The sequence below is a fragment of the Oncorhynchus clarkii genome, chromosome 3, assembly GCF_045791955.1.
Source record: "Oncorhynchus clarkii lewisi isolate Uvic-CL-2024 chromosome 3, UVic_Ocla_1.0, whole genome shotgun sequence".
In the NCBI taxonomy this organism is placed as follows: Eukaryota; Metazoa; Chordata; class Actinopteri; order Salmoniformes; family Salmonidae; genus Oncorhynchus; species Oncorhynchus clarkii.
In genome coordinates, this window is record NC_092149.1 from 33,714,739 (window position 1) to 33,729,641 (window position 14,903).

Sequence of the window (14,903 nt, forward strand, 5' to 3'; positions counted from 1 at the left end):
TCATTTCCTCCAACTCTTACGCTTTCGCTTACGCTAAGGTTTCATTTGTATTCAGCCTACTGAACACTGTGCCTGCAGACCGGGCTTTCTTGCACATTTACATCATAGACTCTACACTGTATATACCAACGGCGATTATCAGAGCGGTCGCACTCAGCACTGCTACCCATTGTGTTGTTGATGACAATAGTCCTCAGGTGTTAATGAGTTTGCTATGATATGCTCCCTCAGGGGTATATGAGAGCAACACAGTTCCTGTCTGTCAAAGACTGTGACCTTTGGATTCTACCTTGCCATATCTAGCCCAGGGAATGTAACATGTACGTGTGTGACTAGATGTGAAGTAGGGTAAAATAGTAAGAAAGAGGGGGGGGGGGGGGGGGGATGAGTGTATTTTTTTCACCTACCAATGTTGCGGTTGTGTGATGTGTTGGCTGGGGTTCACAACGTTAGTTGAATAACTTTGCTCAATACGACTGCAATTTTCTGGTTTTGGGGCATTGTGATATTGTCTCTTCGGGACACTTTGTCTCCTCCTCGTGAGTCAGTTTGATCCATTGAGATGTGGTCTGTCTTTGTCTGAAGTCTGTGACGGAGCCAGGGTGGAAAGAGGGGTTAGCTTGATCATTACATAGTTCCAGATTTCTCACTGTCCCATGTGTATGACATCACAAGCTCCCACATTGTCAGAGCATAAGAGGGAGGAGAGAGGAGGAAGGAAAAGGAAGCCCGGTGGTGGTAATTTGGGGTGGTTGAGACTTGAGAGTGACTTCACCCATTTGGCTTTAGCCAAAATAGTCTCAAACCCGCAATTATATATGGGCTCTGCCATCTACTTTTGCTCTCGAATGGGGAAGCTGTGTGATTCCTTCACTCAGTGTTATTCTGTCAGGACATGCAGTTCTGTTTTTATTCTGTGTAGGCTAGGCTTTCTGTTTTGGTTGAACTTATTTTCACTTATTTGTTTGGTTTCACATGGGTTTGTGGTGTGTATCTAATTTGGCCACCTACTAACTCCCCTTATGATGAGGGATTCTAGTTGTCATCCTCTGCACGCTCTCTCTCTCTGTCCCTCTTTCTGTTTCTCTCTCCCTTTCTCCATATACCTCCCTTTTTATATCTCCTCTCTCTCTTGCTCTCTCCCCCTCTCCATCTCCCCCCCCCCCTATCTCTGCCCTCGCTCTGTGCCCTCTTTCTGTTTCCCCCTCTCTATATATCTTACCCTCTGACTCTTCTCCCTGTCATTGCAGTGGGTTTGGCAGCAGGCCCAGTGCCATACAATGGCTCCTCTCTCTCTGAGTATATCACTAAGCTCATCCACCTCGCTGGCCCAGTACTTATTTAACAGTGGCAGGCTTTCAAAAGGAGACCGCTGTGTATCTGTCTCATCTCAGCTGGTTGGTCTTAAAAATCATACAATGTGATTTTCTGGATTTTTGTTTTAGACCTCATCTCTCACAGTTGAAGTGTACCTATGATAAAAATACAGACCTCTACATGCTTTGTAAGTAGGAAAACCTGCAAAATCGGGCAGTGTATCAAATACTTGTTCTCCCCACTGTACGCTATGCTTCATGGAGTGGGTCCTTCTTTTTTTTCTGGTAATAATGCATTGGTCCTCCCTGTTGACTCTCTTATTTGCGGAGGTAAGCAGCAGATTGCCCGAATGCCAGTCTTATTTTCATCACTGCCTCCAGCAGACCATAACATGTGTAATTCACACAGGTTTCGCTCAGCCAGGTGCCTGCCAGCATCCCACAAAAATACATAGTGTATGTGATGGAGGAGGTCTGGTCAGCTGTGTCTGTCTCTCTGTGCCAGGTGTGTGTCTCCTAGGCCTTTCTAGGGAGTTTTTCCTAGCCACCGTGCAGGTCTACACCTGCATTGCTTGCTGTTTGGGGTTTTAGGCGGGGTTTCTGTACGGCACTTTGTGACATCAGCTGATGTAAGAAGGGCTTTATAAATACATTTGATTGATTGATTGAGGTAGACTGTACGACAGATGGCAGGTGACTGAGAACGACAATGTCAATATGGAGGAGACTTGTTCCCATAGAAATAGAATGGCTAGATGGGCATGACCATTCTAGTCATTCAATTTCTATACCCGCCGACTGTTCAGTATCAGAGTACAATTCAAAACAATATAGCTATACTGTATAGGCTACATGCAACTAGGTTCGATACTAAGTACATCAAAATGACTTCCCAAAGTCATACACTATTTGCTTCTTCCAGCATTGCTGCGCTGTGTGGCATTATCATACTTGCCACTGTGTTGCACAGAAGAGAGTACATGTCCTGTCTGTGGTCCTTTGTGACATACCTCCTCCACCGTCATTGTTTTTAGCCCTGAATGAATCATTTAAAGCACGTTGCCCCAGTGTTTACCCTGAGAGACTATGTGGAAGAAACTCGGCTCAATGCTGAGTGTTGCATAAGGAATGTAGGGCGACAGTGCTGAGTGGACAAAGGAGCCAAATATTCCCCCCTAGGACTTTGTGAGGCCTCCAGAGCCTGGGCAAAGTTATGTTTGAGCAGGGAGCTTCAGGCTCAAGCTGCCAAGTGTGAGTCACACTGCCACTGAGGCACTGACCCAGTCGTAGAGCTCTCGCAACCAACACGCTGTCCAACACCCTGTCCAACTGTTTCTATGCCTAAAGGTTTTTGCAGGTGCAACCTGTGATTCCATTGTGGTCACAGGAGGAAATGCACACACAATCAAGGCCCAATTAAGCTGTACACACACAATAACAAACTTTGTGCCACCTAATCCGTGTTCAGTATACTCAAAAAGACAGACAATACTTTTTAGGATGAAACTACACCTTTAAAATGTTCTGTTTGGCTAAATTAAGGATGACTTTTGTCATAAAGAGAGGAACCTGCATGTATTTTGTCCCCCCCCCCCCCTCTCTAAATCAATCCGCTCCTCCCCGGTAGAATCATCAAGAGGCAGACAGGCAATTGCCTTGTTTGTTCTGCCAGGGAGAGAATTCACTCAGCCCTGACTGTCGATGAATCAGCCGGACGTTCTGGGAGAGGAGCGTGGGGTAAAGTTAGAGAAGCAGACCAGCGAACCGAGATCTTGTAGCTATTAGAGTGCTTAGTGGACTAAGCATATCTTGAGTCATTTAGACTCTTTTAAGGTTTGCCAGTGGGTGAGATGTACAGTGGGGCAAAACAAGTATTTAGTCAGCCACCAATTGTGCAAGTTCTCCCACTTAAAAAGATGAGAGAGGCCTGTAATTTTCATCATAGGTACACTTCAACTATGACAGACAAAATGAGAAAATAAATCCAGAAAATCACATTGTAGGATTTTTTATGAATTTATTTGCAAATTATGGTGGAAAATAAGTATTTGGTCACCTACAAACAAGCAAGATTTCTGGCTCTCACAGACCTGTAACTTCTTCTTTAAGAGGCTCCTCTGTCCTCCACTCGTTACCTGTATTAACATATCGTTATTGTCATGATGTGCTTTATCATTCTTGTGTGTTTATTGTTTTACATTATTGAGGCTGAGAGTTAGTTGAGTAGCTCAGCAGAGACCACAACACATTTTGATCTCATACTATGACTTGCTGGTACAGTATGTATGTACAGTGAACATGTTATGGGATCCTAAGCATTTTATGATCATAAGCATTGTGCTATATAAAGTTCCTCCATGGACAAGGGGTTTCCTAATCAACCTTGATTCCACTTGTTGCCCCTGTTACCTTCTAGAGACTATAAAGTAGATCAATACAACATCACTCAGACCCACTTCCAGACAAGCTGCTGTTTTGGAATGAGGAAAGGTTGAATTCCATCACTATATTGTGGTGTGTTAACGCTTCTCACTCTGCCATTTTCTCACCTGTCTTCTTCCTCTCTCTTTCTCCGACCAGCTCCCCACCCGGCGCAGGACCCAAGCCCCACAAAGGAAGACACTGAGGGGTTGACAAGCCCCTATAAAACAGGCCCAGCCCAGATAATGGAAACCTACACGAAAAAGGACAAAGAAAAGAAAGTGGGGACCCACACAAAACTGGACGTCATCCCGAAGTCACCTGCTACACCGACGTTGCCCATGCCTGGCTCAAGTCCTAGCTCCAAACCTAATAAAGGTAAGTCGCCAGTCTGATCTGGCGGACTCACTAAACACTTAATTTGCAAAGATGCCTGAGTGTGGAACCGTGCCCCTGGCTATCTGTCAATAAAACAAAACAAGAAAACAGTGCCGTCTGGTTTGCTGAATATAAGCAATTTGAAATGATTTATACTTTTACTTTTACTACTTAAGTATATTTTGCAGTTACATTTATTTTCGATACCTTAGTATATTTAAATACAAATACTTTTAGACTTTTACCTAAGTAGTATTTTACTGGGTGACTTTCACTTTTACTTGAGTCATTTTCTATTAAGATTCTTTACATTTATGCAAGTATGACAATTGGGTACTTTTTCCACCTATGCCCATTAGTATGTGTTTCTATCTACCATAGAGCATTTGAAGTAGTTTATGACCATTTTCAGGGGTATGAACACAAACACAGCATTAGATGTCCATGATTGTGTAATAAAGGCTATCTTCCTGTGATTATTAAGCAATTACCTCAGCACTCAAGTGATGTCATCCGACCCCTCGGGGGGGGGGACATGGTTCAGTCCAGAATGATCCTGACCACAGGCTTTCAGTGCTGGGGGTAAATCCAATAGACCTGGTGCAGGGGGTTAGTTACAGCGCTTACAGCTCACATGACAAAATCCATTAAGCTAGAATTGTTTTGCAGTAGGTTTATAGAATTTGGCCAAAATGTTTTTTGTTTGTTGTTGTTGTAATTTCTGATGCAATGTTGAGTGGATGACTAATGCTATTTGTGTGTAGCTCAGTTGGTAGAGCATGGCACGCCAGGGTTGTGAGTTCGATTCCCACGGGGAAACAGTATGAAAATGTATGCACTCACTAATGTAAATCGCTCTGGACAAGAATGTATTTGCTAGCAGGCTAATCGCTAACAGGCTATAGCTAGCCTGCTTGCTAATCACCTCCGGTCTCTAATAAAAGTTGGAGGAATTAATCTGACTGGGCATCACATTTCACTGAGTGATGCCAGGGGGGGCATTTAGCCTAGCTTGACCCGCTGTTGCACCACCACAACATTTGTTTCCACAATGCCACTACTTGTCCTGGCCCCAGCACTGTAGCACATTCAAACACTAAGAAATATGTTTGGGGGGGATTTGTGAACATAGTCTTACTTCCTTTCTGCCCATTTTATTCTTTGCCCATTCATCTATTGATTGTGGTCATGGTCTATTTAACTGTAGCGTGAGGTGGCAGAGCTAATCCAAATTAGTTCTACTGACTAACTTCCCCAGATGATCACAATAACACCAAATTAGAATACTGGTTTTGGTGTGCCAGATCCGATACAGTCAGATCAAGGAGCTCATTTTAGCGACATTCTAATTTAACTGCAGGATCCCTCAGTAGATAACAGATCTCAGATCAGCTTTTGTAAAGTAAAAGATATCGGTAGCAATTTACTTAAAGCCGACAGGTATAATGCTTTATAACCTATCATAAGCCTTTGTAGTGTCTTATGACAAGGATTATAATGTTATGTCTCTGGAAGGTCTATTGGAAGCATTTGAGCACCAATAAGTCAACACACTTCTGAGACAGCACATTCTAAAAGGGCTTTTGTCACTTCCTCTCTATCAGGTTGCCTTTCTGCTCAGTCATGCAAGCTAACTTCTGTGTTATATCTTACCCCGAGGGTAGGAGGAAAAGGACAGGAACAGTCTGCAGGTCTTAATTAGCTCAATTAAATGTCAAGGCATGCATTTGGGAGCACTACCTCCATAATGTCCGCTTTAATTATACTTTGGCAAATCTCAGCCTTGGGTCTGACAGCTCATGGCATTTGGCCACCGGTGGTCCGTTGCCTCCCGGGAGGTTTTCAAGAGATCATTAAAGGGACAGGGATTTTACTCTTCACTGTCAGGGGGCCCTGCTGCTTCAGTTCAGCCAACCACACACACACACACACACACACACACACACACACACACACACACACACACACACACACACACACACACACACACACACACACACACACACACACACAGCTCCCCCAAACAGCTCCCCCAAACAGCTCCCCCAAACCCCTCTCCATGGCACTTGTTAATTGTTGCTATGGAGAATTGGTTTTTACTGTAACACTTTCTTGTGGATTTCCCATGGACATAAATACAGTGCCTTCAGAAAGTATTCACACTCCTTGTCTTTTTCCACATTTTGTTGTGTTACAGCTTTCAATTTAAAATGGATTCAATTTAGATGTTTTGTCACAGGCCTCCACACAATACTGCATAATGTCAAAGTAGAATCATGTTTTTGGAAATTTTAACAAATGTTTGAGTCAATAAGTATTCAACCCCTTTGTTATGGCAAGCCTAAATAAGTTCAGGAGTAAATGTATGTGTCATGTTCGTCATACGAATGAGACCGAGGCGCAGCGTGGTATACGTACATTCTACTTTATCTAAAGAATGAAACACTGAACAAACTAACAAAACAAACCGTGAAGCGATATGAATAGTGCAGACAGGCAACTAAACATAGAACAAGATCCCACAAACACCAACGGGAAATGGCTACCTAAATATGATAAACGATAAACAGCTGCCTCTGATTGGGAACCATATCAGGCCACCATAAACATACAAATACCTAGACCTACCAAACCCTAGACATACAAAAACCCTAGACAATACAAAACCCCTAGACAATACAAAACTAGCGTATCCACCCTAGTCACACCCCGACCTAAACAAAATATAAAGAAAACAGAGATATCTCAGGTCAGGGCGTGACAACATCATCTCTGAACCCCACACATACAATTATCTGCAAGGTCCCTCATTCAAGCAGGGAATTTCAAACACAGATTCAATCACAAAGACCAGGGATGTTTTCCAATTGCCCCGCAAAGAAGGGCACCTAAAAAAAGCAGACATTGAATATTCATTTGAGCAAGTTATTAATTACAATTTGGATGGTGCATCAATACACCCAGTCACTACAAAGATAAAGGCGTCCTTCCTAACTCAGTTGCCGGAGAGGAAGGAAACCTCTCAGGGATTTCACCATGAGGCAAAGGGTGACAGTTTCAGAGTTTAATAGCTGTGATAGGAGCAAACTGAGGATGGATCAAAAACACCGTAGTTACTCCACAATACTAACTAACCTAATTGACAGAGTGAAAAGAAGGAAGCCTGTACACAAAACAATAGCCTAAAACACAAGGCCAAATCTACACTGGATTTGCGTACCAAGAAGACAATGAATGTTCCTGAGTGACCAAGTGAGTGCACAAATTTCTAAAAACATGTTTTCACCATTATCATTATGGGCTATTGTGTGTAGATGGGTGAATTCAGGCGGTAACACAACAAAATATGAAATAATATGAATGCTTACTGAAGGCACTGTATAGCCAGAAAACTATGCCCATCTTTGTCCAATGAGAGAAGTGGTCCATTTTAAAGGATACCAATTGGATATGCCCGGACAAAAGTTCCCTATACATTCAACTCGGACCCCAGAACCAAATCCTGTGTGCGCTAGCTAGCTACTTTGTCTTTACAGTCTGCCATGACATCTATGGATCAAACTGCTCCTCTATTCCTTTCAAAAAGGCAAGTAAAACAGATGACAGAGAACCATATTGTTGAGATTTGAGGAGTACACTGCTAACAGTCTGGAACCCAAACACGCTGCAGTGTTTCTGGGTCAGCTTGATTCTGTTTCTGTCTCGGAGGCTCCTGTGGGTGACTCATCGTGATGGTCAGGGCCTACATATATATATATATACACATACACACACACACACACACACACACACACACACACACACACACACACTAGCGCATTTTACAGCACTATACATAATCAGACGTAGTTTCAAAGTGGGTCAGAGGATATTATAGGGAGGCCGCTGCTGTTCTGTCCTGTCTGGCGGATTGTTTCAGCACTGTGATGATTGTGTTTTAATGTGTTAGAATCCACTGAAGTATGAATCGTGACATGGATGTACAACATATGGTCTGTGCATGGAAGGAATGGATGGAAGATGACGCTGGAAGCCTTCACACACACACAGTAGAATTCAACTTGGCCAGTTAAATGCCGATCAATTGTCGCGAAACGTTAGTAATTGGTGCTTGGCATTTGAGAATGACATCATAGTAATTACGGTATGGTGTTTTCATCCAGGGAGTTGTTGCTTAGGTCATAATTATGCAATGAATCATATGCAGCATGATCGTCTAATTATATGAATAGTTTTTTTGATTATCATTCAAAAGCAATTGGGGTGAAATTGGTAATTGGTTATGGCTCGGTGGCAGTGTTCCACATGGAATCCATAGCAGACAACCCAGAAGGGTGCAGTAGAATTCCTGTAACAGTAGGACTATGCCCTCCAGGCATGAGTTAAGGTGCTCAGAGGAATGCAGACACCAGAGATGCTACAGTGGGAAAAGATGAATCGACACTTTTTCCAGTCAGCACCAATCAGAGACTTTTGAACATACACAGTGACTTGCAAGACAGCTCTGCTTGAAGATGGAAGAGGACCTCTATAGAAATGGATTGTTCTGATGTACAGTGTTTTTATTTGTCCCGAAGTTGGACAAAGAACATCTCTCCCTTCCCCAACGTGGTTGTTTATGTGGTTCGCATTTCCTATAAGCCACTAAACGGCTACATTGAATGCTGAAAGAACATGGTTGACTTGGCACAAGTGAAAAATAAACCCTGTTTATAGCCATATCCTGTCTAGGTTTAGGTGTGTTACTTAACTGAATGCAATTACATGTTCGATCATGAATCCTCACCAGGACACTGTAGACAAGGTGTGCCATGGTGTGACTAACCACCAGTCCTAATCAGAGTGTTTTCCCACATTGCTCATTCACTTCTATTAGACACTAGGGTGGAGTCTCTATCTGGCTCTGGCTCTAGGAAAGTTGCCAGATTTGACTGCCAGCTTCCAGCGTTTTATCGCTCTGCAGATGTGGGGCTGGATTGGCGCTCTTTTCTCTGTGTACAATGACCTCTCACATTCACTTCCTCGCTCTGTCTCTCGTTGTCTCATTCTCACCCTAGACGCAGTGAAGTCAGAGGACAGACAGAAGCTGGCCAAGGAGCGGAGAGAGGAGAAGGCCAAATATCTGGGTAAGCTGAGATGGAGGTTGAGAGGAGGAAACTCTGTACACAGGGAGAGGATGCCCCCTAGTGTTGGTGGGTAAGGGGTGGTGGCAGATTTATGTTGTAGGTTGTGTCTGCGTTGGCTTTGTTTTCTGGCCGACACATGGTGTGCACATGTATCGCATAAACATTTGGGGAAACGTTGAAGGAACGTCAAACCAACCTAGGCTGTGGCTCAAGCTCAAGCTGAGCACTTCAATGAGAACGAAAACCAAGCCAATGATTTAGTATTTGGCTTTCAAGACACATTACAGTTTTCAACGTGCGAGCACCAAATGAATGTTCATCTGCATTTTATTAAAACAATAGCCTAGCTAACCCCTTTTTGTTTGAACTCACAAACGCTTTAACGATCCCCAGCTCTGAACCTATATGTTTAACCTAACGTCAATTGATACCAACTTGTTTTCAATTGATAGTAGCATAAGTCAATGCCCTTCTTCAAGTTGCCTTAACAATTCTCTGGCTCTATTTCTTTTGTCAGTCAAGATGTCTGCCTGTCACCCGCTTGAGTGTTGTTGTTTGTTTGTTTCACAAGCCACACTGTCCTTGGCTCTAGTGACACCCTGGTGATGTGCACTGCTTTGCATGATTGACAGTTGCTCTTGTCTTCTCTTTCGCCCATCTCCCCTCCAGACAAGCTCGGCCAGATACAAGGTAAACCACACCCTATGTGTCCATGGTGGTAGGTGGTGGTGGTGGTGGTGGTGGTGGTGGTGATTCTCGTTGTCTTGACCTGCAGTTTTGACCTGTTACCTTGATTGAGTTGAACAATTGTGTATGTTTGTTGTTCAATCACCCTCTCTACAATTTTATTTTTTAATGAACTTTCTACATTACCATGGAAATGATTGCTTCACGGGTACCAGGCAGCCATTGTGAGTGTACCAATGAGTTTATCAGTCAAGTTGCCAGGGTTAGAGGATCCAAGCCCATTCTATTCATTCTATTTCTTTGTGAGCTGCTGCTGCAGGGAGGGGGGCGTTGCCTAGGCAACCGAAGACTCGTTTGCTACAACACCTTGCTTGTTTCAACAAAGCGCAACGCTGTAAATTGTCCATGTTACCGCATAAACGGACTCAACCTCATGAATGCTCGGCCGTCCGGTCTTCAGTCAGCTGTTCGTTCCACAAGTTTGTATATATATACAGTATATATATATATATATTATTATTTTTTATATAGTTTTGAGGGTTATTTTATTTTCATGACGGTCTTCATCTGTAACCGTCGGTTACACAGTTATATGGTCATTTTACCAGCCCCACATTGTTGGGGCACATTTTTTTTCGTAGGACGTTAGCCTAGTGTCTACTTCCATCACGTATTTTCCTTCCATGTTGAGTAAATGATACAAACTAGGTGTTTCCACACAGGTGTTGTCCTTGAGTTAATTAAGCATTATATCATCCCATCATGTATAAACTTATTGGGCAGGCCGTTTTTTGGGGCATTATTTTGGCTACCATGGCTATGCCCCCATAGGATGAGAATGTCCCCCTCCATAGGCACGAGTGGTCACTGAATGGTTTGATGAGCATGAAAACGATGTAAAACATTTGCCATGGCCGTCTCAGTCATCACATCTCAACCCAATTGGACACTTATGGTAGGTTCTGTAACGGCGCCTGAGACAGCGTTTTCCACCACCATCAACAAAACAACAAATTATGGAATTTATTGTGGAAGAATGGTGTCGCATCCCTCCAAAATAGTTCCAGACACTAGTAGGATCTATGCCAAGGTGCATTGATGCTGTTCTGGCGTCTCGTATTAAGACACTTTATGTCGGTGTTTCCTTTATTTTGTCAGTTACCTGTATAATCGTATAATTTATGACCACTATATGCAGTTATTTTGCCATTTTATACAGGAATTATAAAGAGAGGATAGGAATCAAAAGTCACATCACCCTTGCTAAACGGCAAATGTGTTTATACTTAATCTCGGGAACCCAGATCCAAATCGCACATTTCCTGGCCAGCTACTTCATGAGTAAACATTTATGTCAACAGTCTGTCATGAGAGACACGTTTTTACTATAAAGGTCATGTTCGTTGTCCCGTTGTCACAATTGGGAGTACAAAGCTGGGAGCTGCTTAAGTAAAGAACCTCATAGAAGTAACCTATATGCCTTCTGGTAAATCCAGCCTTCATCATCGTAGTAAAGTGTAGTAGATCTTGGCTAAAATGGGTTATACCATTATGGATCAGTCTAATTGTCAGTCCACTGGGGCAGGAGGCCAGACAGAGGGTTTCTCCCCTGATCTAATTCCTTCATTCACAGAGATTCAATCTATAAACTTGTGTTTGCAATCCCAGCTAGGAGGCAATCCCGGCTAACAAGGCCAGTCTTTTAAAGTATCAACATCTGGAGTGTATTGTGTCTTCTTCAAATGTAGGCTATAAAGTGCCATTTTTTTGTGTGTGTACCCCCCCCACCCCCCCCCCCCCACCCCCCTCAAACAAGATCGGATTTTCTCCCTGTATGTTTTAGTGTTTTGATAGGCCTCTGCTGAGTAATGCATGAAATGTTCACGAAGCCGCAAGAAGACGTGTTTGGCCCTGTGACCATATGAGTTGTCCGTTCTTGGCGCTCTGTAGAGTGTAATGCATACTTCATGTGGACAGGGAGGGAACAGGACTCAGTAACTGATTATTTCCCGGTTCTAGCCGCTGCCTAGCAGACATAGATGTTGAGTGTCAATGTAGGGAAGATCGTATTTAAGTCACATCCACAGGGGGAATGCAGTGCTGTTGATCTCTTCAATATACACACACACACACACACACACCTTTTTATTGGCTCAACTGCCACTACGCCATCCTATTCAAACCACGTCAAAACTGATATCAGATCACATGGGGATGTTAGTAAATGACCTAAGACCAGTTATTAACTGAAAGTATCCATTTATCGTACAAAATAATTGTCTATTTGACATCAGCATTCAAACAAAAAATCCCTATGGCGTTATCTTTCTCCTACTCCTCAATGCTATGTGTGTTCTAGGCTAGCCCAGCCACTGTGCTGCTCCCTGGCAATGTGCCGAGATCTCACGTGGGCCTTGTCAGTGTCACACTCACACTGTCACATATTTGACGTGTGAGGGCGGTGTGCAGTCTGTCATGCTCTCACTGTGACAAGTCGCTGTGCCTTTTGAGTCAGTGGAGGCGAGAGCTGTGTAAATCTCCATCCATAGCCAGCCCTGACATGTAGCCTCTGTGGACACTGGAAGCCTCGCTTCTCCTTCCTCTTCCCTTCTCCCACACTCCCTCCTTCTCACTCCCCATACTTCAGATTTCCACAAGGCTGAATCTCCGAGACAGTCTACACGCAATTACCTCTGCTGCTAGCCCTCGAAGCTTTGCCTCGGCAGAAGTTAATAATATGCCCTTGCCTTACTGGAGTTAAACTACTGTTATTACATTTGAATTACGTTGTAGCGAAATGCACTCTCACTGTAGCAGATAAGACGTGGGAACTCATTTTGTTAGCGCTGGGGCCCTCTGGCCTGCTGTGGCATGGTGTGATGGTGCTTTTTGAGCCTACTCCTCTCAAATAAAAGCACAGCTGTGCGCTTTGCGATAAATCTAAGCGTTTGCCTTCAATGTTGCCCCAGTATTCCCCTAATGTAATCGGATAACTACTCGTTTTTGTTGCATCAAGTACCCCCCCCCCCCAAAAGAACCTGATCCTTCATTGGGGTTTATTCAATAAAGCCAAAAGATATAGTCGCTTATGTGCAAAGAGAGAGAAGCACCGTGTGTCCCAAATGGCACTCTATTGCCTATTTAGTGCCTTAATTAAGTCCCTATAGAGCTCTGGTCATAAAGTAGTGCACTATGCAGGGAATACGATGCTATTTGAGACGCAGAGGCAGTCATAGAGATGGTGGCGTAATACCACCTTATAAGCCCTCTTTGAATGGCTCAGGGGGTGGGGACGCTTACCATATCAAAGTTTATTGTGCAGTTTATTGAAACCGCCGCTTGATGCGATTAACGTGGTGAAGTGTCAGTCCAAGGGTATCAGCCGAACCTTGCATAACGCTGCCTCTGTGTCGCTCTGTGCAAAGTGAAGTAATTCAATTTATATCTGTGGGATAGTGGAATTTCCCTGTTGAAAAGAAACACTACTTCACACATCCCACATTTTGTGGGATTTGAGATTTTAAAGCACCGTCAACATCAGAGTGAAGAGGCATTTGTGTTTTATTTAAAAGTACTTCAAATACTATTTATCATAGATCTGGGTTTGGAAGGAGTACTGTTTTTTATTGAAACAGATTAAAACACAAGGGATTTATTTTTCTGTCCATAGGAAAACAACATTAAAATGTTGGTCAACATCTGACAGTGCAACAGGGCTCTACCTATCAGCTGCAAGGGTATTTTATTCAAAGAGAGAATATAAGATTCTCAAATAAGTGGGACAGGAAGAGAGAGAATGCTCCCCCACGTGGCTTTCACTTGTCCAGTCATTTCCAATCAGTGATTGCCTCAAGGAAGGGAGAAATGAAGGATGCACTTTTGAAATATTTGAACAGGGCCTCAAAGAGAGAGAGAGAGAGAGAGAGAGAGAGAGAGTTCTCTCTTGATCCCAATTTGTTATCTTGCCTCTCTAACCCTCCTGATTTGGTTCTCCCGTAGCGGCGAAGAAGTCCCAATGGCTGGAGAAAGAGGAAAAGGCCCGGCAGCTGAGGGAGAGCCAGCTGGACGAGCGGCGCAGGAAGCTGGAGGAGCAGCGGATCAAGACAGAGAAACGTCGCGCCGCCCTGGAGGAGAGGCAGAAACAGAAACTAGAGAAGAACAAGGTCGGTTGTGAGGGAGAAGGGTGAAGTACCCTTAGACGCTAATCTTAAGTCAGTTTAGCATTTTCCTCACTAACGGCAAAGGTTAGTATTGGGGGAGGGGCAGCTGATCCTAGATCTGTTACCTAAGGGAAACTTCACCCCAGAACGGGTGGTAACACTCCTCACAGCAAGCCAATATTAGAGCCCCGGTGATCGTGGGCTCAATCCCCACGTCCGCCTTTCCTGCTTTCCCTTCTACTATCCCCATCTCCCCCATCTATTTCCACACTGTCTCAATGAAGGTCGGAAAAATACTAAAGGAGTGGTGGAATTCCACCGCCTTAACAAAACTAGAGAATGGGTAACAAGAAGAGAATGAGTCAGAGAATGATTAACTAGTGCTAACCTAGTATTTCTCCATGTTTGGTATGAAGGAGCGTTATAAGGCTGCCCTCCAGCGGTCCACGAAGAAGACCTGGGCTGAGATCCGCCAGCAGAGACTGTCCTGGGCCGGAGGCCTCGGCCAGAACTCTAGCCAGAGAGAAAGTGAGTACCTACCGCTGAAACAGGAACCCAGAACCAGAGCCCACCGACCCAGACACTGCCCGAAGCCTCTCCTTCCTTCAAAAGACAACTGCCTCGCCTACACACACTGGGCACTAGCTTGCCGAGCCAAACGACTGTTTTTGGGCTCGGATCATTTCTTTTCACATGGTCCACACACACACACACACACACACACACACACACACACACACACACACACACACACACACACACGACAGGTGGGTTGATGTCCCTATCAGCTCTTGCTGGGATGTGCTACACTACAG

General features: G+C 44.0%; 1 protein-coding gene across 9 annotated transcripts in view; it reads left to right on the forward strand.

Annotated features, from left to right (window-relative positions):
• LOC139393663 (MAP7 domain-containing protein 1-like) overlaps positions 1 to 14,903 on the forward strand; it is a 58,318-nt gene that overhangs the window by 23,313 nt on the left and 20,102 nt on the right. For 6 of the 9 annotated variants that reach the window (XR_011629795.1, XM_071142008.1, XM_071142015.1 and 3 more), the window contains exons 2-6: positions 3,897 to 4,115; positions 9,173 to 9,241; positions 9,911 to 9,931; positions 13,928 to 14,091; positions 14,505 to 14,616. Coding sequence is in view for 8 of the 9 variants with exons in the window: in XM_071142008.1 (XP_070998109.1) it covers positions 3,897 to 4,115; positions 9,173 to 9,241; positions 9,911 to 9,931; positions 13,928 to 14,091; positions 14,505 to 14,616 (585 nt within the window). In the remaining variant the exon portion in view is untranslated. The remainder of the gene's footprint in view (positions 1 to 3,896; positions 4,116 to 9,172; positions 9,242 to 9,910; positions 9,932 to 13,927; positions 14,092 to 14,504; positions 14,617 to 14,903) is intronic. The other 3 variants (XM_071142030.1, XM_071142054.1, XM_071142060.1) reach the window with 1 other exon arrangement.